Source organism: Lissotriton vulgaris, chromosome 6 (genome assembly GCF_964263255.1).
Source record: "Lissotriton vulgaris chromosome 6, aLisVul1.2, whole genome shotgun sequence".
Taxonomy (NCBI): domain Eukaryota; kingdom Metazoa; phylum Chordata; class Amphibia; order Caudata; family Salamandridae; genus Lissotriton; species Lissotriton vulgaris.
This window is the reverse complement of record NC_141694.1, coordinates 891770579-891795796: the sequence shown is the minus strand read 5'-3', so window position 1 is coordinate 891795796 and position 25218 is coordinate 891770579. Positions and strand designations below refer to the sequence as shown.

General features: G+C 50.9%; 1 protein-coding gene across 1 annotated transcript in view; it reads right to left on the bottom strand.

Moving 5' to 3' along the window:
* ANAPC1 (anaphase promoting complex subunit 1) overlaps positions 1-25218 on the bottom strand; it is a 763513-nt gene that overhangs the window by 406559 nt on the left and 331736 nt on the right. The window contains exon 18 of the mRNA XM_086926883.1: positions 1376-1641. Within this exon, the coding sequence (XP_086783009.1) occupies positions 1376-1641 (266 nt within the window). The remainder of the gene's footprint in view (positions 1-1375; positions 1642-25218) is intronic.

Here is a 25218-nt window from a genome sequence, read left to right as displayed (position 1 = left end):
CTGAAATTTTGAGAGAATCCTAATAAAAATATTCAACTGAGACTCCTCACTGGGCAAGTGATGCTCTAGCGCCTCAGCAGCTTTGCCCATTATGGGCGAGGAATGACATTAGTCTGCCAAAAAAGAGGGAACCTTTTTCTTGAGGAGGTAACTAACCTGCTGGTAGTTTGAAGGCCAATGAAATTAGAGACATTAGTATTCAGAAGAGGCAGGTGGTTATCATCCTTGCGCTCATCATCGATATCAAAAACTGGTAAGTACAGGAATTGAGAGTGTGTTTTCAAACCCAAAAAGGTCAATGAACCTGGTGGTTTCTATTTTAATAATTGTTGCCAAATTAGGTGTTTCAGACTAATCCAAATACTCAGGGGAGCGCTTCCCTCTCTTTGGCGATATTATGTTCGTCATGGGAGTCATAACTGTCAGGATTGGCACAAAGACCAAAACCACCAGCTTTTAAAACATTTTTTTAGAGAGTAGGTGCTAATAAAAAGGGGAGCTGGAGCAGGCCAATGAGGAGTAGTAGTGGGAGTTCGCACCACTGCAGTTTCCTAAGGTAGATGGCATTGCAGGACAGATAGAAAAAAGAACAGCATGGTATTCCGAAAAGTCTATTGCTGTAGACACCAGGTGAGGGGACAACTGCTTGCTGCACAGACTGAAAACATATACCAGCCCTGAGAGTGACTTATTCCTGGAACCCCAATGCTTTTTCTACTTGTGCTTAAATTAAGAGAACTCCTTGTTTTCTTTGTGATGCTTTGGTACTTTTTTGAGAGGGAGAGGCTGTTGGTCAGTGCCTCAAACATTATCTGTGTCCTTGACCTCATTTTCCCCTTTGCCAGAGCAGCTTTGCCTCATGCTTCCATATGACCATCGGATGCATGAAGTGGCCATGTTGCACTGTTTATCAACCTAGAGCGGACTTGTAATTGACATCTGTTAAGCAAGACAGTCACAGGGCTTAAAGCTTGAATACTTTGGTAAGGTCACAACATTTCTGAAATGTGATGAGGAAATCTCAAAAGGAACAGAGGAAAACCTGAGGGGCTCTGGATTTAATGTCTGAAACTTCAGTGGTGGCCCCCACAGTATTCTCTATGTCACTTCTGGCTATATGCCCATCTCCGACATCCTCAGTTCTACCTGACGTCAGAGAATGGGTACAACTGAAACATTTCCTGACCAAGACGGATGCTTGGAAAGACGTTTAATACAAGGTATGTGTAGGAGAGAATATTCATTAGAAGTACACATTTCACTATCTCAGCATATAAGGTACATTCTTATAAAAGGTGAACATGATTTTTTTAAAAGTTAAAGGATTCATGGTAGAGTATTGTTTTTTGGGGTGAAGTTAGAGAGTTGACCATACCTCGACACCTGAGCCAGCAACATAACAAAAGAGCGCATGCTCTCTCTCATCATGCAATTCAGCTTCAGTTCTTCATAGGTGAGATGCAGCACATAGAAGATGGCAGGAATGTGGCAGAAAAGAAGAGCAGAGGAGTCCAAACTAAGGGTGTATAGAGCATTCTCCCTTGCCAACAAGCTTTCCAAGGGATCCAGCTGCAGAGTTCTGGCCAAAACATGAGACTCCACATTTTGATGGTACTCCGAATTCAGCAGAAATGCCCAATCCTGAAGAGAGATAGCATGGAACAAAAATGAAAGACACTTTGGAAAGAGTGAACAACTAAGACATACAATCTTGAAAATAGCCTCAGCCAAGGATTTGGATTAGCACTATGGGGCCTCAATGCAAAGGATTAACCAGGTGCACAGCATCTTCATATTCTGCCTCCGCCTCACTTAGATATCATCATGTACAGCATTCTATTAGCCCTTTATTAGACACGGCAGGTATTTCATACAGTGATTGCATTCTGCACATTTTGCTGATACACATTCAGAGAGACCTGCATTTCCTAGCCCCATAAGCCAGGATTAAACTGACAGTAAGAGACCTGGCTTACAAAGTTATTACTAACTCACTAACGAACAAGTTACTTACCTTCGGTAACGATATATCTGTAAGAAACAGTAGTTAGTATTAGATTCCTTACCTTAGAATATCCCCAGGCGTCAGTCTGGATCCGGAAACTTTTGCGTAGCAGTACCCCTGCGCGTCGGTAGGCGTCGTCTGCAGGCGTCCCCTGCGGCTCCGCGTCCGTCGTTGGCGTCGTGCGCCGTGATGACGTCGCTGGAGTATATAGACGCCGCCTCCGCGCGCTGACGTCAGTTCTTTGCACACAGCTTTTCCGCGCCAGAACACGCAGAGCCACGTGAGAACCAACACTGGTGCCATTTGAAACTAGGGCCCTGAAAGGGATGTCCTTAACCCTAGGTATCAGTTCGCAGAACGGGGAGGATGGGAGGGGCGGTAAGGAATCTAATACTAACTACTGTTTCTTACAGATATATCATTACCGAAGGTAAGTAACTTGTTCATCTGAAAGAAACAGGTTAGTATTATATTCCTTACCTTAGAATAGATACCCCAGCAATACCAACCCCGGTGGTGGGTCTGCGAACCAATACAATCCTACACCAGAAAGTCCTGGAGGACAGAACGGCCAAAGAAGCCATCCCTCCGGACTGGACTGTCCAGGCAGTAGTGCCTCGCAAAGGTGTGCAGCGAGGCCCACGTAGCCGCCTGGCAAATGTCCTGCAAGGGGACTCCCCGACCCAGGGCAGTGTTAAAAGGGGTTCAAAGACAACCAGTAACCAAAGACCCCTTTATGTTGCCCGGCGGTGTCGCCTCTATGACCCACCAATATTAATCAATGAAGAAGCAGGCGCTGGAGACTGGAAGGCAGGAAACTTGGATTTTATTCTCTCCGGAGGAGAACACATCAATTCAGACAGCAAGTATCGTCACGAGGTGCTCTAACCACATCTCTGAGGCCTGGCCTCTTATACTAGGGTTTATGACCTTTATTACACGTAACACATTCTCGCAACACTTTGATATTTGAAAGAACATCCTCGGAATCTCCCCTTCAGGCCCGTTCCCACATACATTTACAGTTGAATTCCCCACCCCGGTCACAACAGGTGATGATTGTCGCGCAGCAGGGCATTCCGCCGATTCACGGAATGCGTGGAGTTGATCGGATCTCATAGGGTGGGGGCTTTGATCGGCTCGAGGGTCTTTTGATGGGGAGGGGAAGCTTCCTACTGTACGGGGTAATAAACAGTATCCGCAGGGCCAGGTGGCGGCCTGGGAACAAGGAAGACAAACGGGGACACAGGAAAAGGGGTTTGTATCAAAGGATTTGGGACCATGAAAGGAATGAAGGGAGGTTTCGCGCTGGGAACAGGATGGGATTCTGTGGCAGAGCTGCGCTGAAGAGGGGTTTATGGCCCAAGGCATGTGAGAGCGAGGGGGTTGTCAGCGTGCGGGGGATACCTGCGAGGATAGGAGAGCGAGAGACGCGCTGGCTATCAGGGAAGGGGCAGGGAGGCCATGGTGCTTAAAATGGCTGCCGCTTACGCTCAAGGCATCTGGGAGCGGGAGTGATCAGTGCGTGGGGGTGTTGGTGAGGGTGAAGGTCCGTGTTGGGGGTCAGGGGCGCGCAGAGAGTGGTTCTGATCAGAGCAGCTAAAATGGTGGGGACACATGACAAAAGTGTGGCATCAGAAAAAGGCAAGATGGCGCAGATGATGTTCACCAAAACGTAACAATTTTCCACAGTCCTCCCTTTAACATTTCCAAGACATCTTGCTGGCCTATTTCCTATCTATATCTACTGTGGTGGTCATAAGTAAGGGGATGGAGACCTAGGCAAAGGAACTGTACATAAATATCACATTATAAATATCACAGTTGAAAATCTTGTCATCTAGTAGGCGGGTTCTTCGCTAAACTTGTTGCAGAAAAAGTCATAGTAATGCAATATCAGACTGGAATTACATAGCGGGGGTGTTGGGTACAGATCATAGATGCTTATAGTCATTTGGAATAGGAACTGGTAAGTAAGTCCTTTTTGTACTCGGTGGGAGTATAGTCAGATTCAATGGTGGTTGGGAGAGAAATGAGACATAGCAAAAAAATAATCAAGGTCTCCAGTGTCTTATGGTCGTGAACCATTATTAGCTAATTCTCAACAGTCTCTGCCGTCTTCCGTTGACACCGTTAAGCACCTGTATTACAATTCGTTCTTTCAACAGGAATGTTCATGTGGGTTGAGTCGTTGGAGGTCTGCGGGCGAGAGTACGTCTTTGCTTCGTTTCACCAGACCTCATGGAGAAATGCGTTACGGTTTTGGGGCAGGTGCATTTTCTTCCGTAACCCGGAGCACAGTTATTAGAAGACAGAAAAGGATTGTGATGAAAAAGTGCAATGGTCTTCGAGTTGTGGAGTCTGTTTGTTTCTTGAGTCTCTGTGGTGGGTACTTCCTGTTGTTTCCGTCATCTTCGAGGCGTTCAGCAGCGGGTAGAACCACATACTTCGTTCATCTTCTCTTTGGGGTGACCCTTGGTGGAGTTTAGGTCACCGTTCTGAGATTAACATAGTTCGTGGTCTACTTAGTCGGAGCTTCCTCCCTTTAGACGCAGGAAATACCTCATTCTGGATAGCTCAATAGGATTTGGAGGATTTTGAAAGTTCAGGTGGAAAAGTGTGTGTGTGAACAGTCCTTATGGTAGGTCGGAGGAGGAGGGGATGGAGCAGGGCCAAGTCGGGAACAGATCAGGGGGACGGAGAATTTGAGACAGGCGGGTCCATAACCAGGTTCAGAGAGCGGGGACTTTTTTTTTTGGCACACGTCGATCATAGAGCAGGGGCTTCAGGTCAGCCCCTTCCTTAGCTTTGTCTGAAACAGTGCCTTATCCTGCGACTCCTTACTGCCGTGGTCTCGCCTTGGCCTCCGTCGCTGAGGTTCCACGATCCGCAGTCAGGCCGCGTGCTCCCACATCCGGTCTCTTTCTTCTCCGACAGTGGTACCCTTAAATGAGTTCGAAAAGACAGTCTTTAGAGATTTTGCAGAAGAAGGTAATTACATAAACCTATTTCTCTCCCAACACCAAGCAACTGGGGTAAACATCCGCTACATTGAGATTTGCAGCCAACGTATAAACAATTGATGACGGGTTTGCTGGATTTCCTACAACTTCCCTCTGTGGCTAATTCTTTGGCGTTTTGTTGGTTATTACATTCATTTGTCGTGGTACGAGGTCTGATACCCATTCATTGCATTCGTCTATTACAGTAGATGTCAGCTCTTCTGGTAGAGACCCATTTCCCTAGTACGAGTCTTGCAAGGCTAGTCCGGTCTTCAGGGCTTTGTATCTTACGGAAAAGTGCAACGTGCTATTCACCATAGTCTGATAGGCATCCTTCTGAGGGATGAACATAGGCTAAACGACTCTCCATTACATCAATGCGTCCTATCTTTTAGCTAAACATCCTATTTTCAACAAGGTTTACTGCAACAAGTTCCTTCAGTTTTCGATCTAATTTTAACTTTGCACACATCTTTCTAACTTTCTATATAGTTTCTCGCAACCTGGCTACTACAAAAACTCGGGGGGGCTTGCGATAATTATTAAACTTATCCTTGGGGTGGGTGGGGTCTTATGGAAAACAACTAGGAACACAGTGAATTGGAGCAAGGGGCGTTTTTCAGATTCTCGTTCAGGGCAGCTGATACCAAACTGGGGGCATTTTGGGAAGACGGGGGTGTCTCGATCATTTTTTACTGCTTGGGGTATGGAGACAACTTGGAATGGGGAAGGTCGTGTTACCACAGACATTTTTTTTTTTTATTTTTTTTTTTTTATCATAGAAGCCACTGACAAATAGTTCCCTGACTGTGGGTCAAATTTAGGGAACCTTAGTCGTCTTACCTGTCCCTTTCCTTTTGGCCAATTTAATTTTCATCCATATTTAGCAGAAAAGGAGAGGTAGTAACGTGGTATCGATACGATTTTATTTAGGACGAATTTGTGCAAATACTTGTGGTATTTGGGGCCAATCAGGAGGTGCACCAGGTTCGCCAATTAGGTGCCAGTCGCTAGGAAGAGGGAAAGTGTGGAGGGGTGAAAGAGAGAGCGAGAGAGAGAGAGAGAGAGAGAGAGAGAGAGAGAGAGAGAGAGAGAGAGAGAGAGAGAGAGAGAGAGAGAGAGAGAGAGAGAGAGAGAGAGTAACAATAGGCCAAATAGTACACGTGTGACATGGAGAATGACCGTGTATTGTTTGGGCTATTCAGTGCATTACCCAACGTTAGGCGTTTCGGGTCTGTGTTAGGATGTAGAAAGCATGCAGTTTTGGGACGGAAGAGCATTAGGTCAGGTACAAAAAGGTCGCGCATTGAGTAGGGTGTCTTTTTGTGTCGTCTTGCAGCGTTAGTCCGTTTTCATGCATCGGGCGTGACGTGGCTCCAGATCCTTTACGGTACCCTAATCGGGACTCCAATGTAACCTGCAGAGGGAAAAAAGGAGGAAAAGGGAGGGGGAACAACATCCGAGCACATCAAATGTACGGGCACGAAAGTCCTTTACTTACCACATACTCGTACTTATCTCCTCGGGACATAATCCCTAGGGTCTTGGTTTCTGAAGTCAAGGGGGCGGGCAGTGTGATAGGTGGTTCATGGGGGGGTTCGAGGGCGGCATTATGGATCGTGTGTAGGGAAACGCTAAAAAGAGGAATCAGAGGTGCCTAGCGCGAGGTACCTGGTTTTGTAGAAGTATCTGGCCATCGGGATCCTTAAATCATTCCCAAAGCTGTGATGTTCTAAGGCATATCAGTTCTTCGGTCAACCCTGTCCCTTAGTACCTTCGACCACCATACCTTTATAACATTCTATCAATCACACCGCTTTACTTTACCCATTCTCAGAAGTCGAGGTCCTTCTTCATATGTTAGTTCCTGAGCTTAGTCGCATATTTTGGAGGCAGCGTATCATACCTTTGATTCGATCATCACTCCAGGGCCGAACAACCATTTTTCAGATAACCTTAAAAAAGAGCAGAACGGTTGCGCACAGAAAAAGCCCTCCCACCAATTCCCACATTTACAAAAGCATGTGATGCCTATTCATAGTTTGGAAAACCTTTATTTGCATAATCGTTCAGTACGTAAAATGTGAGAGTGCAATCATATTTTGGCCGGACATGTCGACGATGGAAGCACATACAGTAGGGGGGTTATTTTGTAGCACAAGAACATGTTAAAAAGGCCTAATTAATTATTTGCAAGTAACTAAAAACGTTTCATTGCGTGATGAGGGATCAGGGGCATTTCAGTTCATAAATGGAAACACAGTCAAACTCATCGTAATCGCATTTCCTAGATGTATACCGTGGGTGTGCATCACAAGCGACGTTATGTACCAGTTACAATAAATATCAAAATAAATCGTTCATTGGAATCAACATTTTTACGGGACCCCCTTTCGAATGTTCGCCAAGTGAACCCTCCTCCCTTTTTCATCAAGTGCGCAAAGGTTCGTATATATATCTTAGTACATCAAGTCTCATTAGCTAAGGAACACCACGAGGCATCCGTTAGTTCCTATTGATACCGGCGCCATTTTGGGCGAGGCCGGTTTAGTCCGGAAGTAGCATCAGGGGCAAAAATGTCTCCGACGATTGGCGGTTGGACCAGGGTCCCTTTCGGCAGTTCAAAAAAACCTGTGCTAACAGAGGGGCTGGTGGTGCGGACCGTCAATCAAGAGAGGGAGGGAGGTAGAGTCTTTCTTACCGGGTCATGTTGATGTTCAGCCGGAACTTACTCGAGTTTGTTAGCCCATAATGTTCCTGGGTGGTTCAGACTGAAGCTGGTGCAGACACGAGAGCACCGCCATCTTGCTGCTGTGCCGTGGTTATTCCATTAGTGATCAATGCAGCTGTTCCCCACCGGAAGCCTGAAGGGGCCGAGGGCTCTTGGGACTTTGGTAGAATCTTCAAAGTCGAGGGGATGTTTGTCGATGGTGGGGGCTTGCGCCCAGGTGGGCAAGTGCCCGAGTTGCAATTTTCGGACAAAGTTACTCCAGCGGCCTAGACCCGCCTTCCAGAGGGCCCAGACGCCATTTTGAGACCCTGCAGCCGCCGCCCTTCGTCGTGTCTTTCAGGAGTGGAAGAAAACTTCTTGTGGCGACAAAGACAGAGCATCATGCTGTTGGAGCAGGACATTTGATTCGGGGCGCCAGGGTGCAGCTGTGGAGCCTTCATCTGGGGAGGTGAGGGAGGCTCGTGCCGCCTCCCTCTCCCGGCGCAGCCCACGCCGTCCCTTTGAATCAGGGGTGCACATGATGACCACCCTACACCCCTGACTCCGACTCTTGGGGGACCATTGTATGTCCGGTGCTGCACAAGTATGCCCGTCGGACATTGTATGTTCTGTGCTGCGAAAATAGGCCCGTTGAACATTGTACGTCCTGTGCTACGCAAATAGATCTGTGGCCTGGCTGGAGGATTTCGGCGCCGGGCCGGGGCTGGGAAACCTCCTACCTGTGGAGGTGGGAGAAGTTCGTCCGCGTCGCCTCTCCCTCCCAGCCCACCCTGCATCAGTTCGAAGGAGGAATTCGTGATGGCCGGACCAGGAGATACGAGGGAGGGGGTCATTTGCATCCGCCCCCTCCCTACTCGTGGCCCGGGGGACGCCATCCCTGGAAGGGTAGTATGGGAAGACCATTTCATTGCCTGCTTTGAGGAGCCTCCTGTACCTTCTCGCCGGCGATCTCTTTTGGTCTATGGCTGTTGGCAGGCCCCGCCCCACACGTGCTATGTGTTTCGGGTGGGCGGGACCGTCGAACTGTTACATTTCGAGGACTTCCGGAGTGAGCGTAATATGTTTTGTATTTCTCCTATTAGTACAGTTTGCTTTAGAGAGTGTTTTACTAGTTATTCTATTTACCGTTGGTTGTGTGTTATCTTTACCGTAATTAAATCCTAAATTATATAACAGATGCTCGGCTTCCTTGAGTCCTTTCTCTAACGGGGGTTGTTTACACTGGCCTGTAATTGTTTTTTTTTGTTTTTCAGAGTGGGGGAGCAACAGAGAGCAATCAGTCCCAGAACTCTAACATGTCGTTAAAATTGGTCTGACGAAATCTGTGCCATCGAGCATAATCAAACGTGGTGGTTCTATCCGTCCTGTCCGTGCTAGTCTGATTGGTTTTTATCTCGCGCCTTTTCCCTTTCTGTCGGCCAGTTCTTTCTGTCGACCCTCCGCTCTTACCTATGCTCTGTAGAGTCGGGCATTGGGCTTTCCAGTGCCCGAGGCATCTACAGAAAGCACATTGGTTTTGTTTTAAATCTGTTCGTCCTGTGCATAGTGTCGGGGGATTACTTTCGGGTCGTTGTGTCCCGGGGTTGTTCTGTCGGCACATCCCTTTACACCGTTCCCTTTTCATGTCTACTCCTCGGAACTGTGCCATCACTGGCCCTTCCCTTTGCCTACTAGACGTTTGGAGGGTTGTCCGTCGTGTCTCTTCACCCTTTCTGACTTCATCGCTTTCCTTTCGTCGTGTGGCTTCTTTGCGCCACATACCGAGACTATCGAGCATAATAGGTGTTGTTTCATTCCTACGAAGGGCTATTTCTACCGTTTCTATTTTGTCAAGATCGAAGGATCCTATCAGTGGCCACTGACTTTCTCGATCCTTGTTCGTATATTTATGCCACAGCTGGCTATAGGCTATAGCGATTAATCCATGCTTCATGAACATGTCCTTATTAGGGGTGCCTTCCAGCGGAGCCGGATGGTTCATCTCTAATAAGCGGTCCGGGCTAAACAGGCTACTAACCAGTGGGGAGAAGACAGGCATGACGGATCACAATGGGGATAATAGTCAGCACTACCTATCTTATCACTGCGTGCAAAGACTAGACAGAATATTTCTATTCTACGTTGTTTGCAGGCAGTGAATACCTCATGAACCAATCTTGAGCAATCAATGTTAGGTCAAAAATAAAAAATCAATATGGTCAATGGGGAGAATAAGTAGGCTCGCAAAGGTCCGCGTCACCTACCCTTTCACTGTCTGCAAAGAGGGGACCTATTCTTCCCTGTTTGCAGACAGAGAATCTCCAGAAAACAATCTATAACAGTTAATCAATGGGGGAGGGGCAATTGTTCAGTGGGGGAGAAAGATAGGTCCGATGGATGCGTACCTATCCTTCACTGTTTATAAAGGGAGAGCCTGTTGTTTCTCCGTTTGCAGACAGTGAATCTCCAAATAAATTAACAAAAAGTAATACTAGTATTTTCTCATCAATTATCAATCACTTTCGCAATTCGTCGTGTTTACACGACCTTACCCGGACCGCATGGACAGTTTCTTGTCTTCCGAATCCAGCGCCCGATCGTCCTCTTCTCTTCGTACTCCTTGCGGCACTCCTGATGGTTCCCAGTCAGGACCGCAGATTACTCGAGAGAGGTCTGTTCGGAACCAGTGAAGTTCGGATGATCGGCTGTCAGACGAGGGTCTATCGGACAGGGTACCTTCCGATCGTTGCAGTCGTTCACTCTGTCGTCAGGACCTCTCCCACTGGATCCACGAGTCGCTGATGGGCCCCACGCTTGGGACGCCAATTGTTAAAAGGGGTTCAAAGACAACCAGTAACCAAAGACCCCTTTATGTTGCCCGGCGGTGTCGCCTCTATGACCCACCAATATTAATCAATGAAGAAGCAGGCGCTGGAGACTGGAAGGCAGGAAACGAGGATTTTATTCTCTCCGGAGGAGAACACATCAATTCAGACAGCAAGTATCGTCACGAGGTGCTCTAACCACATCTCTGAGGCCTGGCCTCTTATACTAGGGTTTATGACCTTTATTACACGTAACACATTCTCGCAACACTTTGATATTTGAAAGAACATCCTCGGAATCTCCCCTTCAGGCCCGTTCCCACATACATTTACAGTTGAATTCCCCACCCCGGTCACAACAGGTGATGATTGTCGCGCAGCAGGGCATTCCGCCGATTCACGGAATGCGTGGAGTTGATCGGATCTCATAGGGTGGGGGCTTTGATCGGCTCGAGGGTCTTTTGATGGGGAGGGGAAGCTTCCTACTGTACGGGGTAATAAACAGTATCCGCAGGGCCAGGTGGCGGCCTGGGAACAAGGAAGACAAACGGGGACACAGGAAAAGGGGTTTGTATCAAAGGATTTGGGACCATGAAAGGAATGAAGGGAGGTGTCGCGCTGGGAACAGGATGGGATTCTGTGGCAGAGCTGCGCTGAAGAGGGGTTTATGGCCCAAGGCATGTGAGAGCGAGGGGGTTGTCAGCGTGCGGGGGATACCTGCGAGGATAGGAGAGCGAGAGACGCGCTGGCTATCAGGGAAGGGGCAGGGAGGCCATGGTGCTTAAAATGGCTGCCGCTTACGCTCAAGGCATCTGGGAGCGGGAGTGATCAGTGCGTGGGGGTGTTGGTGAGGGTGAAGGTCCGTGTTGGGGGTCAGGGGCGCGCAGAGAGTGGTTCTGATCAGAGCAGCTAAAATGGTGGGGACACATGACAAAAGTGTGGCATCAGAAAAAGGCAAGATGGCGCAGATGATGTTCACCAAAACGTAACAATTTTCCACAGCAGTAGTAGCCGCCGTGGCCCGAGTGGAATGGGCCCTCAGCCCAACAGGAGGCTCCTTCCGAGCCAAAGAGTAGCACGCTTTGATGCACAGAACAACCCACCGAGAGATGGTCCGTTTATGTACCGCCCGTCCCTTCTTCGCACCCACGTAGCCAACAAACAGTTGGTCATCCACCCGGAACTGGCGTGTGCGATCCATATAAAATGAAAGGGCACGTTTTGGGTCCAGACGATGGAGCCGCTCTTCATCCTTTGAAGGATGCGGAGGCGGGAAGAAGGAAGGGAGGGTGATGGACTGCCCGATGTGAAAAGCAGAGACGACTTTGGGCAGGAAAGAAGGTCTAGTTCTCAGAACCACCTTGTCTGGATGAATGGACATGAAAGGAGGTTTGACAGAAAGAGCCTGGAGCTCACTCACTCTCCTGGCAGAGGTGATGGCAACCAGGAAAGCCGTCTTTAAAGTCAGGAGACGGAGAGGACAGGAATGAAGTGGCTCAAAGGGAGCACACATCAAGAAGGTCCGAACCAGGTTCAAGTCCCACTGAGGCATCACAAACGGAACAGGTGGATACATGTGTGTGATGCCCTTCAAGAATCTTGTTACAATGGGGGACTTGAACAAAGAAGGTTGATCAGGCAGCCTCAGAAAGGCCGAAAGGGCCAAAAGGTAGCCCTTGATAGTGCCCAGAGCAGAGCCCTGCTGGGCAAGAGAAAGAAGGAAGAGAAGAACCTCAGAAAGAGGGGCAGAGAGAGGATCCACAGCCTTTGCTGTGCACCATGCCACAAACTTGTTCCACCGACAGGCGTATACCGATTTCGTGGAGGAACGCCTGGCTGCCAGAATCACATCACAGACTTCAGGAGGCAAGTCAAATGGCCTCAACTGCCGCCGCTCAATCTCCACGCATGGAGGTGGAGGCTGGACAGGTTCGGGTGGAAGACCGTCCCCTGCTGCTGCGACAGAAGGTCCTCCTGAAGGGGCAGGCGGATCGGGGGACCGACTGACATGCTGAGTAGCTCGGGATACCAGTACCTTCGAGCCCAGTCCGGAGCCACAAGGATGACTTGGGCCCGGTCGCGCCTGATCTTCTTCAGCACTCTGGGCAGAAGTGGTATAGGCGTAAAGGCGTATAACAGACCGCAACTCCACTCGCGCCGAAAGGCGTCGCCGTGCGAGTGCCGTCTTGGAAACTCCAACGCGCAGAACTGATGACATTGCGCGTTCTCTTCTGTGGCGAATAGATCTAACCAAGGCTCTCCCCATCGCCGAAATAGGCCTTGCGCCACGTCCGAGTTCAGACGCCATTCATGATCCATCGAGCACCGACGGCTGAGTTCGTCCGCCCGGGCGTTCAGAGAACCTGCCAGGTGTTGAACCGTCAGAGTCACGCCCTGACGTTCCAGCCATTGCCAGAGGCGCAGAGCCTCCTGGCAAAGGGTCCACGACCCCACCCCGCCCTGCTTGTTGCAGTACCACATGGCGGTGGTGTTGTCGGTGAACACCTGCACCACACTCCCGTTGACAAAGGGGAGGAATGCTTTCAGTGCCAAACGAATCGCCCGGAGCTCCAACAGGTTGATATGGAGCCGGGACTCCGCCGGAGACCAGATGCCTCTGATCTCTGCCTCTCCCAAGTGGCCACCCCAGCCCTGGAGGGACGCGTCCGTCACAACAACGTGCTCCGGTTGGGGAAGGGAGAGGGATCTGCCTCTGACCCAATCGCGGTCCGTAAGCCACCACTGCAGTTGACTTGCAGTGCCCTCTGAGATCAAGACGTGGTCGGACAGGTTGCCCTGGTGCTGGGCCCACTGAAACTTCAGGTCCCACTGCAGAGCCCGCATCCGCCACCGGGCGTGATGCACCAGAAGGATGCAGGAAGCCATCAGCCCCAGCAGCCGCAGCGTCAACCTGACCGAAACCCGGTATAACGGCTGAAAGATGGGAATCAAAGCCTGTATATCCCGGACTCGCCGTTCCGGAGGATAGACCCGAAATTGCGCTGAGTCGAGAACCGCTCCGATGAAAAGGAGCTTTTGAGAAGGACACAGGTGTGATTTCGGCACATTGATGGAGAACCCCAGCTCGTGCAGGAGGTCTGCCGTCATCTGAAGGTGGTGGACGACTGTCTGGGGCGAGCCCGCCTTCAACAACCAGTCGTCTAGATAGGGGAAGACAAACCCCCAATCTGCGCAGATGGGCTGCGACCACCGCCATCACCTTGGTGAACACCCGTGGGGCGCTGGTAAGGCCGAAGGGGAGCACGATAAACTGAAAGTGCTCGTGGCCTACCGTGAACCGCAGGTAACACCGGTGGGCCGGCAGGACGGGGATGTGAAAATACGCATCCTGCAAGTCCAACGCTACCATCCAGTCTTGCGGGTCTAGAGCAGCCAAGACCTGAGCCAAAGTCAACATCTTGAACTTCTCCTTCCGGAGGAAGCCGTTGACGTTCCTTAGGTCCAAGATAGGACGTAGGCCCCCTTTGTCCTTCTTGGGTACCAGAAAGTAGTGGGAATAGCAACCACATCCTACTTCTGGCCCAGGAACGCGCTCGATGGCCCCCTTGGCCAAGAGGGCCGTAACTTCCTCCCTCAGAAGTGCCAAGTGGTCCCCCGACACACGGTGGTTCTGCGGTGGCATGGCTGGAGGAGTTGTCTCGAAGGGGAGGGAGTAGCCCCTTCGGACGAGCTGCAGCACCCACCTGTCCGATGTTATTGTGCGCCAGTGGGAGAGGTGATGGCGAACCCTGCCTCCCACTGGTGTCACATGGGCCTGAAAGCACGGACTGGGAGGATTTAGTGGCAGATGCTGCGAGGGGAGGTGTGGCCTGACCTCGCCGCTGTCCCTGACCGCCACCACGGCGGTTTCCAAAGCCGCCACCGCGTTAAGTCTGTTGCGGCGCGTGGCTGGCAGCACGTGTGGGACCGCCCCTTCCTTGGCCACGAAAGGAGCGAAACAAACCCGTTTGCTGGCGCTGGATCGAGAGACCCAAGGACTTGGCCGTGACCCTGGAGTCCTTGAAGCGCTCCAGCGCGTGGTCCGCTTTGTCGCCAAACAGGCGACTGCCATCAAACGGCATGTCCATCAAGGCATTCTGGACATCAGCCGAGAAGTTGGCGGACCTCAGCCAGGCGTGGCGACGAATCGCCACCATCGTGGACATCGCTCTGCCCAGCGAGTCAGTCGTATCAAGACCACACCTGATGGAATATCTTGCTGCGTCTCGGCCTTCAATCATAGCCTTGCCGAGCTTAGCCCGTAACTCCGGGGGCATTCAGGCAGCAGGTCCGCGACCGTATCCCACAGAGAGTGGGTGTAACGGCCCAAGAGGCACGCGGTGTTGCAAGACCGCAGTCCCAGACTCAGGGACGAGAAGACCTTTTTGCCATACTGGTCGTACCTCTTTGATTCCCTGTCGGGCGGGGCCAACGGGAATGCGGTCTGGGAGGTGGAGGCCTGGATCACCAGACTCTCAGGGGTGGGGTGGGTGGACAGAAACTTGGGGTCGTCCGCACACGGACGGTGGCGTCTGGCCACGTTCCTATCAACAGGCGAACCTGAAGCGGGCCTGGACCACGTGCCCAAAGGAGCGTCCGTTAAGGCCTCGTTAAACGGCAGCAGTGGCTCCTGTGGGCATGACTGCGGTTTGAGGACCTCAGTGAGGATGTTAGTCCTCACGGCCGCGACGGGGAGCTCAAGGTGTAAGGCCTTGGCAGCCCTCATTGATTCAGAAAAGGGGGTGGTGATGAACAGAGTGTCTGAATTAAGCAGACCACACTTACCCAGTCCAAAGATCAGGGCTTGATCCATCACCGTTATTTATCTCACTGCACCATCCCAGCTCAGAACCTGGCTATATGCAAATCAGTCTGTCCCTGGCCCAGTGCATCATGGGAACAGGGCAGACTAAACTACCAAGCCAATTCTTCACCAGAAAGGAGACAAGCTACCGGGGACCGGTTTCTGGCATATCAGCCTTCTTCGGCCCGGCTTGCTTGAATCCTGATGGTGCAGTGAGAAAGGGACTCATGTCTGAGTATACCCTGCCACACCTATAGTGGCCAAAAACGATTCAGAAAAGGGGGTGGTGATGAACAGAGTGTCTGAATTAAGCAGACCACTCTTACCCAGTCCAAAGATCAGGGCTTGATCCATCACCGTTATTTATCTCACTGCACCATCCCAGCTCAGAACCTGGCTATATGCAAATCAGTCTGTCCCTGGCCCAGTGCATCATGGGAACAGGGCAGAATAAACTACCAAGCCAATTCTTCACCAGAAAGGAGACAAGCTACCGGGGACCGGTTTCTGGCATTTCAGCCTTCTTCGGCCCGGCTTGCTTGAATCCTGATGGTGCAGTGAGAAAGGGACTCATGTCTGAGTATACCCTGCCACACCTATAGTGGCCAAAAACGATTCAGAAAAGGGGGTGGTGATGAACAGAGTGTCTGAATTAAGCAGACCACTCTTACCCAGTCCAAAGATCAGGGCTTGATCCATCACCGTTATTTATCTCACTGCACCATCCCAGCTCAGAACCTGGCTATATGCAAATCAGTCTGTCCCTGGCCCAGTGCATCATGGGAACAGGGCAGACTAAACTACCAAGCCAATTCTTCACCAGAAAGGAGACAAGCTACCGGGGACCGGTTTCTGGCATTTCAGCCTTCTTCGGCCCGGCTTGCTTGAATCCTGATGGTGCAGTGAGAAAGGGACTCATGTCTGAGTATACCCTGCCACACCTATAGTGGCCAAAAACGATTCAGAAAAGGGGGTGGTGATGAACAGAGTGTCTGAATTAAGCAGACCACTCTTACCCAGTCCAAAGATCTGGGCTTGATCCATCACCGTTATTTATCTCACTGCACCATCCCAGCTCAGAACCTGGCTATATGCAAATCAGTCTGTCCCTGGCCCAGTGCATCATGGGAACAGGGCAGACTAAACTACCAAGCCAATTCTTCACCAGAAAGGAGACAAGCTACCGGGGACCGGTTTCTGGCATTTCAGCCTTCTTCGGCCCGGCTTGCTTGAATCCTGATGGTGCAGTGAGAAAGGGACTCATGTCTGAGTATACCCTGCCACACCTATAGTGGCCAAAAACGATTCAGAAAAGGGGGTGGTGATGAACAGAGTGTCTGAATTAAGCAGACCACTCTTACCCAGTCCAAAGATCAGGGCTTGATTCATCACCGTTATTTATCTCACTGCACCATCCCAGCTCAGAACCTGGCTATATGCAAATCAGTCTGTCCCTGGCCCAGTGCATCATGGGAACAGGGCAGACTAAACTACCAAGCCAATTCTTCACCAGAAAGGAGACAAGCTACCGGGGACCGGTTTCTGGCATTTCAGCCTTCTTCGGCCCGGCTTGCTTGAATCCTGATGGTGCAGTGAGAAAGGGACTCATGTCTGAGTATACCCTGCCACACCTATAGTGGCCAAAAACGATTCAGAAAAGGGGGTGGTGATGAACAGAGTGTCTGAATTAAGCAGACCACTCTTACCCAGTCCAAAGATCAGGGCTTGATCCATCACCATTATTTATCTCACTGCACCATCCCAGCTCAGAACCTGGCTATATGCAAATCAGTCTGTCCCTGGCCCAGTGCATCACGGGAACAGGGCAGACTAAACTACCAAGCCAATTCTTCACCAGAAAGGAGACAAGCTACCGGGGACCGGTTTCTGGCATTTCAGCCTTCTTCGGCCCGGCTTGCTTGAATCCTGATGGTGCAGTGAGAAAGGGACTCATGTCAGAGTATACCCTGCCACACCTATAGTGGCCAAAAACGATTTAGAAAAGGGGGTGGTGATGAACAGAGTGTCTGAATTAAGCAGACCACTCTTACCCAGTCCAAAGATCAGGGCTTGATCCATCACCGTTATTTATCTCACTGCACCATCCCAGCTCAGAACCTGGCTATATGCAAATCAGTCTGTCCCTGGCCCAGTGCATCATGGGAACAGGGCAGACTAAACTACCAAGCCAATTCTTCACCAGAAAGGAGACAAGCTACCGGGGACCGGTTTCTGGCATTTCAGCCTTCTTCGGCCCGGCTTGCTTGAATCCTGATGGTGCAGTGAGAAAGGGACTCATGTCTGAGTATACCCTGCCACACCTATAGTGGCCAAAAACGATTCAGAAAAGGGGGTGGTGATGAACAGAGTGTCTGAATTAAGCAGACCACTCTTACCCAGTCCAAAGATCAGGGCTTGATCCATCACCGTTATTTATCTCACTGCACCATCCCAGCTCAGAACCTGGCTATATGCAAATCAGTCTGTCCCTGGCCCAGTGCATCATGGGAACAGGGCAGACTAAACTACCAAGCCAATTCTTCACCAGAAAGGAGACAAGCTACCGGGGACCGGTTTCTGGCATTTCAGCCTTCTTTGGCCCGGCTTGCTTGAATCCTGATGGTGCAGTGAGAAAGGGACTCATGTCTGAGTATACCCTGCCACACCTATAGTGGCCAAAAACGATTCAGAAAAGGGGGTGGTGATGAACAGAGTGTCTGAATTAAGCAGACCACTCTTACCCAGTCCAAAGATCAGGGCTTGATCCATCACCATTATTTATCTCACTGCACCATCCCAGCTCAGAACCTGGCTATATGCAAATCAGTCTGTCCCTGGCCCAGTGCATCACGGAAACAGGGCAGACTAAACTACCAAGCCAATTCTTCACCAGAAAGGAGACAAGCTACTGGGGACCGGTTTCTGGCATTTCAGCCTTCTTCGGCCCGGCTTGCTTGAATCCTGATGGTGCAGTGAGAAAGGGACTCATGTCTGAGTATACCCTGCCACACCTATAGTGGCCAAAAACGATTCAGAAAAGGGGGTGGTGATGAACAGAGTGTCTGAATTAAGCAGACCACTCTTACCCAGTCCAAAGATCAGGGCTTGATCCATCACCGTTATTTATCTCACTGCACCATCCCAGCTCAGAACCTGGCTATATGCAAATCAGTCTGTCCCTGGCCCAGTGCATCATGGGAACAGGGCAGACTAAACTACCAAGCCAATTCTTCACCAGAAAGGAGACAAGCTACCGGGGACCGGTTTCTGGCATTTCAGCCTTCTTCGGCCCGGCTTGCTTGAATCCTGATGGTGCAGTGAGAAAGGGACTCATGTCTGAGTATACCCTGCCACACCTATAGTGGCCAAAAAAGATTCAGAAAAGGGGGTGGTGATGAACAGAGTGTCTGAATTAAGCAGACCACTCTTACCCAGTCCAAAGATCAGGGCTTGATCCATCACCGTTATTTATCTCACGGCACCATCCCAGCTCAGAACCTGGCTATATGCAAATCAGTCTGTCCCTGGCCCAGTGCATCATGGGAACAGGGCAGACTAAACTACCAAGCCAATTCTTCACCAGAAAGGAGACAAGCTACCGGGGACCGGTTTCTGGCATTTCAGCCTTCTTCGGCCCGGCTTGCTTGAATCCTGATGGTGCAGTGAGAAAGGGACTCATGTCTGAGTATACCCTGCCACATCTATAGTGGCCAAAAACGATTCTGCCCAGCGAGTCGGTCGTATCAAGACCACACCTGATGGAATATCTTGCTGCGTCTCGGCCTTCAATCATAGCCTTGCCGAGCTTAGCCCGTAACTCCCGGGGGCATTCAGGCAGCAGGTCCGCGACCGTATCCCACAGAGAGTGGGTGTAACGGCCCAAGAGGCACGCGGTGTTGCAAGACCGCAGTCCCAGACTCAGGGACGAGAAGACCTTTTTGCCATACTGGTCGTACCTCTTTGATTCCCTGTCGGGAAGGGCCAACGGGAATGCGGTCTGGGAGGTGGAGGCCTGGATCACCAGACTCTCAGGGGTGGGGTGGGTGGACAGAAACTTGGGGTCGTCCGCACACGGATGGTGGCGTCTGGCCACGTTCCTATCAACAGGCGAACCTGAAGCGGGCCTGGACCACGTGCCCAAAAGAACGTCCGTTAAGGCCTCGTTAAACGGCAGCAGTGGCTCCTGTGGGCATGACTGCGGTTTGAGGACCTCAGTGAGGATGTTAGTCCTCACGGCCGCGACGGGGAGCTCAAGGTGTAAGGCCTTGGCAGCCCTCATCAACACCACTGAATAGGCAGCCCCCTCCTCCGTAGCCACGGTAGGAGGCGAGACAAAGCCAGGGTTGGGGGAGTCATCCAGACCACTGGCGTCACCCAAGTCACCTGTCCAGTCCATGTCGTACTGACACTCGCGTGTCAGAGGGTCCTCAGACCCCTCCCACCCCTCTCCGTATTCTACATCCTCACCATATTCGGAGTCAACAATGTAGACCGGCTCTTCGGGGTTCACAGGCCCCATCGGCGTCGAGCCCAGCGTCGAAAGACGCCGGTCCGACTCCGTGTCCGGATTCGGAGAGGGAATGGGGACGGTGCCGCCCGGAGCCGGCGCCGGGGAACCGGTGCCGTGCGGGGGCGGCGCCAGGGGTTGCCCCCGATGGAATCGGCGCCGGAGAGGCCGGTTGACCAGCCGGCGTCGACCCCGAGGGCCCCTGCGGCGCCGAGATCGGAGCCGTCGGCGGCGCCGGAGCCGAAGCACCCGACGGCGTTGAGGCAGGGTCACCTGAGCCGCTAGGGCCCCCGGACGGGTTCACAGGGCCCGAAGGCGCCGCGGAACCCGCCGGAGGAGAAAGAGCCCTCATGGCCACGAGGAACGCCTCTATCTTCTCGGGCGACGCGCCTTGCCCAGGGACCGCAGGGTATGGAGCAGGCCGCGTCGGCAACTCACGCGGAGCCGCGGGGGTGGGGCCACCCAAACCCCCGGCCGCATCGCGCGAGCGTCGGGGGGGGAGTCGGGGGTACGATGACGACGCCCCGACTTCTTGTGTTTCCTACCTGAGGAACCAGATGAATGGTGACGACTCCCGGAGCGCCCGTGACGGCTCCGCGACCGCTCCCTTGACCTCCGGCCGGACCGGGACCGCTCTCGACGCGGGGCCGACACCCGGAGCTCGAGCAGCTTGCGGGACCGCTCCCGCCTAGCTTTATTTGTCAAGGCCCGGCAATCGACGCAGGCGTCCATGTCGTGGTCGGGGCCCAGGCACCGGAGACAGAGTCGGTGATGATCCGTGACCGACATCGTTCGTTCACAGTCGTCACAGTTCTTAAAACCGGGCATCCTACCGGCACCGTAGAAGATACAAGAGATCAAAAAAACTTGGTCAAAAGACCAGAGTACTGCTCTTCGGCTCTGCGCTAACTGGCGCGGAAAAAAGAAGAACTGACGTCAGCGCGCGGAGGCGGCGTCTATATACTCCAGCAACGTCATCACGGCGCACGACGCCAACGACGGACGCGGAGCCGCCTGCAGACGACGCCTACCGACGCGCAGGGGTACTGCTACGCAAAAGTTTCCGGATCCAGACTGACGCCTGGGGATATTCTAAGGTAAGGAATCTAATACTAACCTGTTTCTTTCAGATTAGCCTGCTCAACTTCTGAGGAGGTGAAATAAGAAAGGACTCACAGTTCAGAAGTTCAACTCCTTAAAGTATAAGACCACACTTTAACGGGGTGTCGTCATCAGAAGCTTCATCATCTTGGAACTATGGTTCACAAGAACCAACCAACTTTGCATTCACAAAGGGGCCGATTCGAAGAATCGGTACATATGTGAAAGCAAAAAAGGTTTTCTACATGTATCATACCATATTTTGCATTTCTGTAACATATTACCGAATCGCAAATCGCTATTTGGAAGGGGCGTGTTTAGGGCGTCCCTTGCAATAAGCAAATCCTAATGGTATGTATGAATGTTTTGTGACCGTGAAAGCAGTCACAAAACATTCATATTTTACTACCTCCGTCAAGAAGCAAATGGGAAGGGGTCCCAAAGAAACCCCTTCCCCTTTGGGAATGGCTGTAAAAACGTTTTTTAAGAGCAGACAGTGGTCTCGTGGACTACCGCCTACTCTTAAAAAAATAAAAATAAAAGTTTTTTTGTTTTTTTTTTTAAACACAACCCATGTTCTATTAAATGTCTATTTTAAAAACAATGACAGACATGGTGGTCTGCTGATGCCAGCAGGCTACCATCCCCATGATTTTAGCGGTTCCTAGGGTGTCACAAATTGCGATCTACCTCACTAATGAGGTAGGTTGATTTGCGACCCACTAGGAACCGGTATATGAAACCCATGTTGTTTCTTACATTGGAAATTGAGATTAGGTCATCGCAATTTCAAAATTTGATACATATGGCCCTATATCCCTGCTGTCCTGAGACCTCATACTCTCTTGACTTTCAGGATCTAATGTATTTAATAATGCTCCTCAAGCTACAATATTACTTCATCTTTTCCACAGTTTTTCGTTACTATATTTTGCACTATATTATTAACCCCTTGGCCGCGGCGGTAATTCCGCTGCGGCGCTAGGGGGTGGTGGGGGCCGTGCGGCGCCGCCATGCTCGTGACGGAACCACTCCTGCAGCGGCAATGCCAGGTGCTGTACCCAGAGTTACCCTGCGCACCTGCCCAATGTCCTGATGGGTCCACCCCCATGATGGGGGCCAAGTGGTACATTTCACCAACCTGTTCCTTTTCTAGATTGCGCACTGATGCCCCTCTTGGTTGGTGCACATCGGGTAAACTATTTTACCTGCCACATCGCCAGGGGGAAAGCCTGTGGACATGCCAGATGTCCAGCACCCCTTTCTACTGCCTGCCACGTTCTCAAACCCCCCACCCACACACACCCTCCTCCGTTCTACCCGCCCATCCTGCTCGCTAGGGACACTGCTGCCAAGCCTGGTGGTTCAGGGACCACCCACCCAAAACATGCATCGTGTTAACACGATATCCACCATGACAGAAAGTAATTGGCCTACGCGTGTCAGCCGCCTCATGACGTGGAAGCCTCCGCCATGTTGGATGAGCTAACTGACAAGGTCGCACTCCTTGGTTACTTATCTGCTCCACCCTAGGGATGCACACCACACACAACCCTAGAGAAGGTGTAAGGGGGGGCAACTCTCCTCGTGTTCCCCTCGTGAATAAGGTGAGACACCGCCATCAACACCGGCATGAAAGGTGTACAATCCTGATAAGGCAGCTGAGTTAAGCACTGGATGCGGAAATATGCGTGTGTCCCCAAATTTCCTTTATGTTTTCTTGACAATAGGGCCTTTATCATGAGTTATTTCTGCACTGAGCCTTTGGGCGCCATTCTTGGTTTACTTATAAAAATGAGAACATATCCACTGGCTTCTTGTTTCAGTAACATTTCGAATGATTCCGCCACATAGTTGATTATTTCTGGGACTAGGGGAATAAATACCCCCAAAAGAACAGTCAGTCTGAATGAACCAACCGGACAAACCCACCTCGATTAAAAGTACAGGCACTGTAAATCACAATGCGGGGCCTTTATCGGACAATAATTGACCGCACTATTTTATGAACCAGAAGGGAGTGAAGGGCTCCAGGTGCACGCTGTTTTCAAAGGCCATAAATCACCTGACTATCAGCAGATGATCCAGATTTAAACACTCACCACTAACATCTACTGTTACCTGGAGAACGACTTTGAATCCTGCAAAAGGTCTTCTCTGCCGCTCGTCCTTATATAGGGAAGCTATAAGCTGCCATACAGTTGGAGTTAAAGAACACCTATTGTGTACAGCGCTTGGAGACATCAAGTCTTTGATTTGAAGCGCTGTATAAAACAAGTTATTTTTGCTATAAACCTCGGCCCGCTCTTTGCACACGGACACTCCTCATTCACAGGTGACTTGATAGAGATGGTAACCCTGGGTCTTTAAACAAATTATGCTAAATGTGGGCAGGCACGGTGTAACTTTCACGCATTGGGAGTGGAGGGGGCTAGGGACCCAGAGGGTCGCCTGAGAGGCGAGGGAGGTTTATATATTCTTCTAATGGAAAATCATCCAATTTACTTTATGTCGCACTCCACTCCACACAGAAACACGCATTTGCAATGCAATAGGTCTCGCATTATTAAAGTTTGGGCTATTGGTGTTGCATTATATAGCAATGCCAATAGCTCAAACTTTAATAATGCGAAACCTATTGCATTGCAAATGCTTGTTTGTGCTTCTGGGGTCCATGCACTCTTTAGCAATTCTGCCTACCAATATGCTTGACTTGTGACTCCTACACCCTGTAGTCCTCTGTGTTATGTAACATTTCCTTTACACTAATTTATACACTTATGGTTGTCTCTGTGTAATTTGTGTGTGATGCAAAGTGCTCTGACACCCTACACTGGTATGTGTGGCGCCTTATAATGAATTAAATGCATCTGAACATTAGAGGTTATGGAGCCTTAAGGGACACTGTTAAAGAGTGGTGGTGAGGGAATCCGCATCCCTCAGCCTTACCTCAACATCACCTGAACACGGTCTCAGCATCAAAACCGCACCACCTCCTCATCAGTGCACCACCTCAGCACTAGCACAGTACAACATAATCAGCACATCATCATTTCTGCATCCGTGCACCACCACAACCTCAGCAGCAACTCAACACCCATACAGCACCACCTCAGCACCAGCGCTGCACCACCACCTCAGTATGACTCAGTGCCACAGCCTCACTCAGCACCACCTCAGTAACATTCAGTATCACTTCCACAACAGCACACAACTACCTCAGCATCACTTAGCAATACCGGAGTTTCATTCAGCATCACCTGAGCATCACATCTGTACCAGCACACCACCACCTCAGCACCACTTCAGCATTACACAGCACCACCTCAGTGTGCCCTCAGAATCTAGCATCTGTTGATTCTCTCTTAGTCTCCGTCCACTGCTCATGTTGTAATTCAGGTAGTATTTCTCAATCTCCATCCTCCAATTATTTATGTCCCTGCATCACAAAAAAAGCTAAAACATTATGCATTACAACAGGCAGGAGGAGATTGCCAGCACTGCAAGCACAGAAAAAACTAGAAGACATTTTTTGATAACTCTTTTTTAAAAGAGTAATTCAATTGTACACAATGTCTTCTTTAAACTCCACTACATAACATCCCACAACACAAAATTCCACTCCACATACTTACACTCCATTACACAGTCTCACACAACATACTTCCAATACACAAAAAAATACATAATGGGGGGGCATGGTCTCCTGCAAATGGCGTAAGACGTGCGCCATCACAGCTCCGGGCTGCCGCCACAGTTTACAGCAAATTACAGCAAGGCAGCGGCGTCAAAAGACCCCTGGCTGGTAGATATCGCTGGCGGAGTGAATGGGGAGCCCATTACAAGGCGCAAAATAAGTAAGCGGAAACGGATGGAGGAGAAACGGACTGCAGGAGAAGAGCGGCCTATGACCTTCCAGCACACCGGCCATCTTACCTGCCCGGATCCCGCGTAGCTGCAGCCGCCGCCTCGGGTGGAGCTTGAGACGTGCAGGAAATATTGAAGTCCCGGGAGGTAGGAGTGGCGGGGGTCCAACACAGCTGGCTCGTGGCCGCCCCTGCCCGGGTGCCGAGTGACGCTCCCCGGGAGACATCTGCCGTCTTGACCACCCGGCCTTTGTGGGACTGCACTGAAGGCCTTTGGAAGGGGCTTAAAAGAGACCGCACAAGCTGCAGTCGCCACGGGAGAGCAGGAGCAGCCCAGAAGAGGCCTCCACTTGCGGTCCTACCACACAGCCCCGCAGTGACCAGGAGAGGCGCGGACC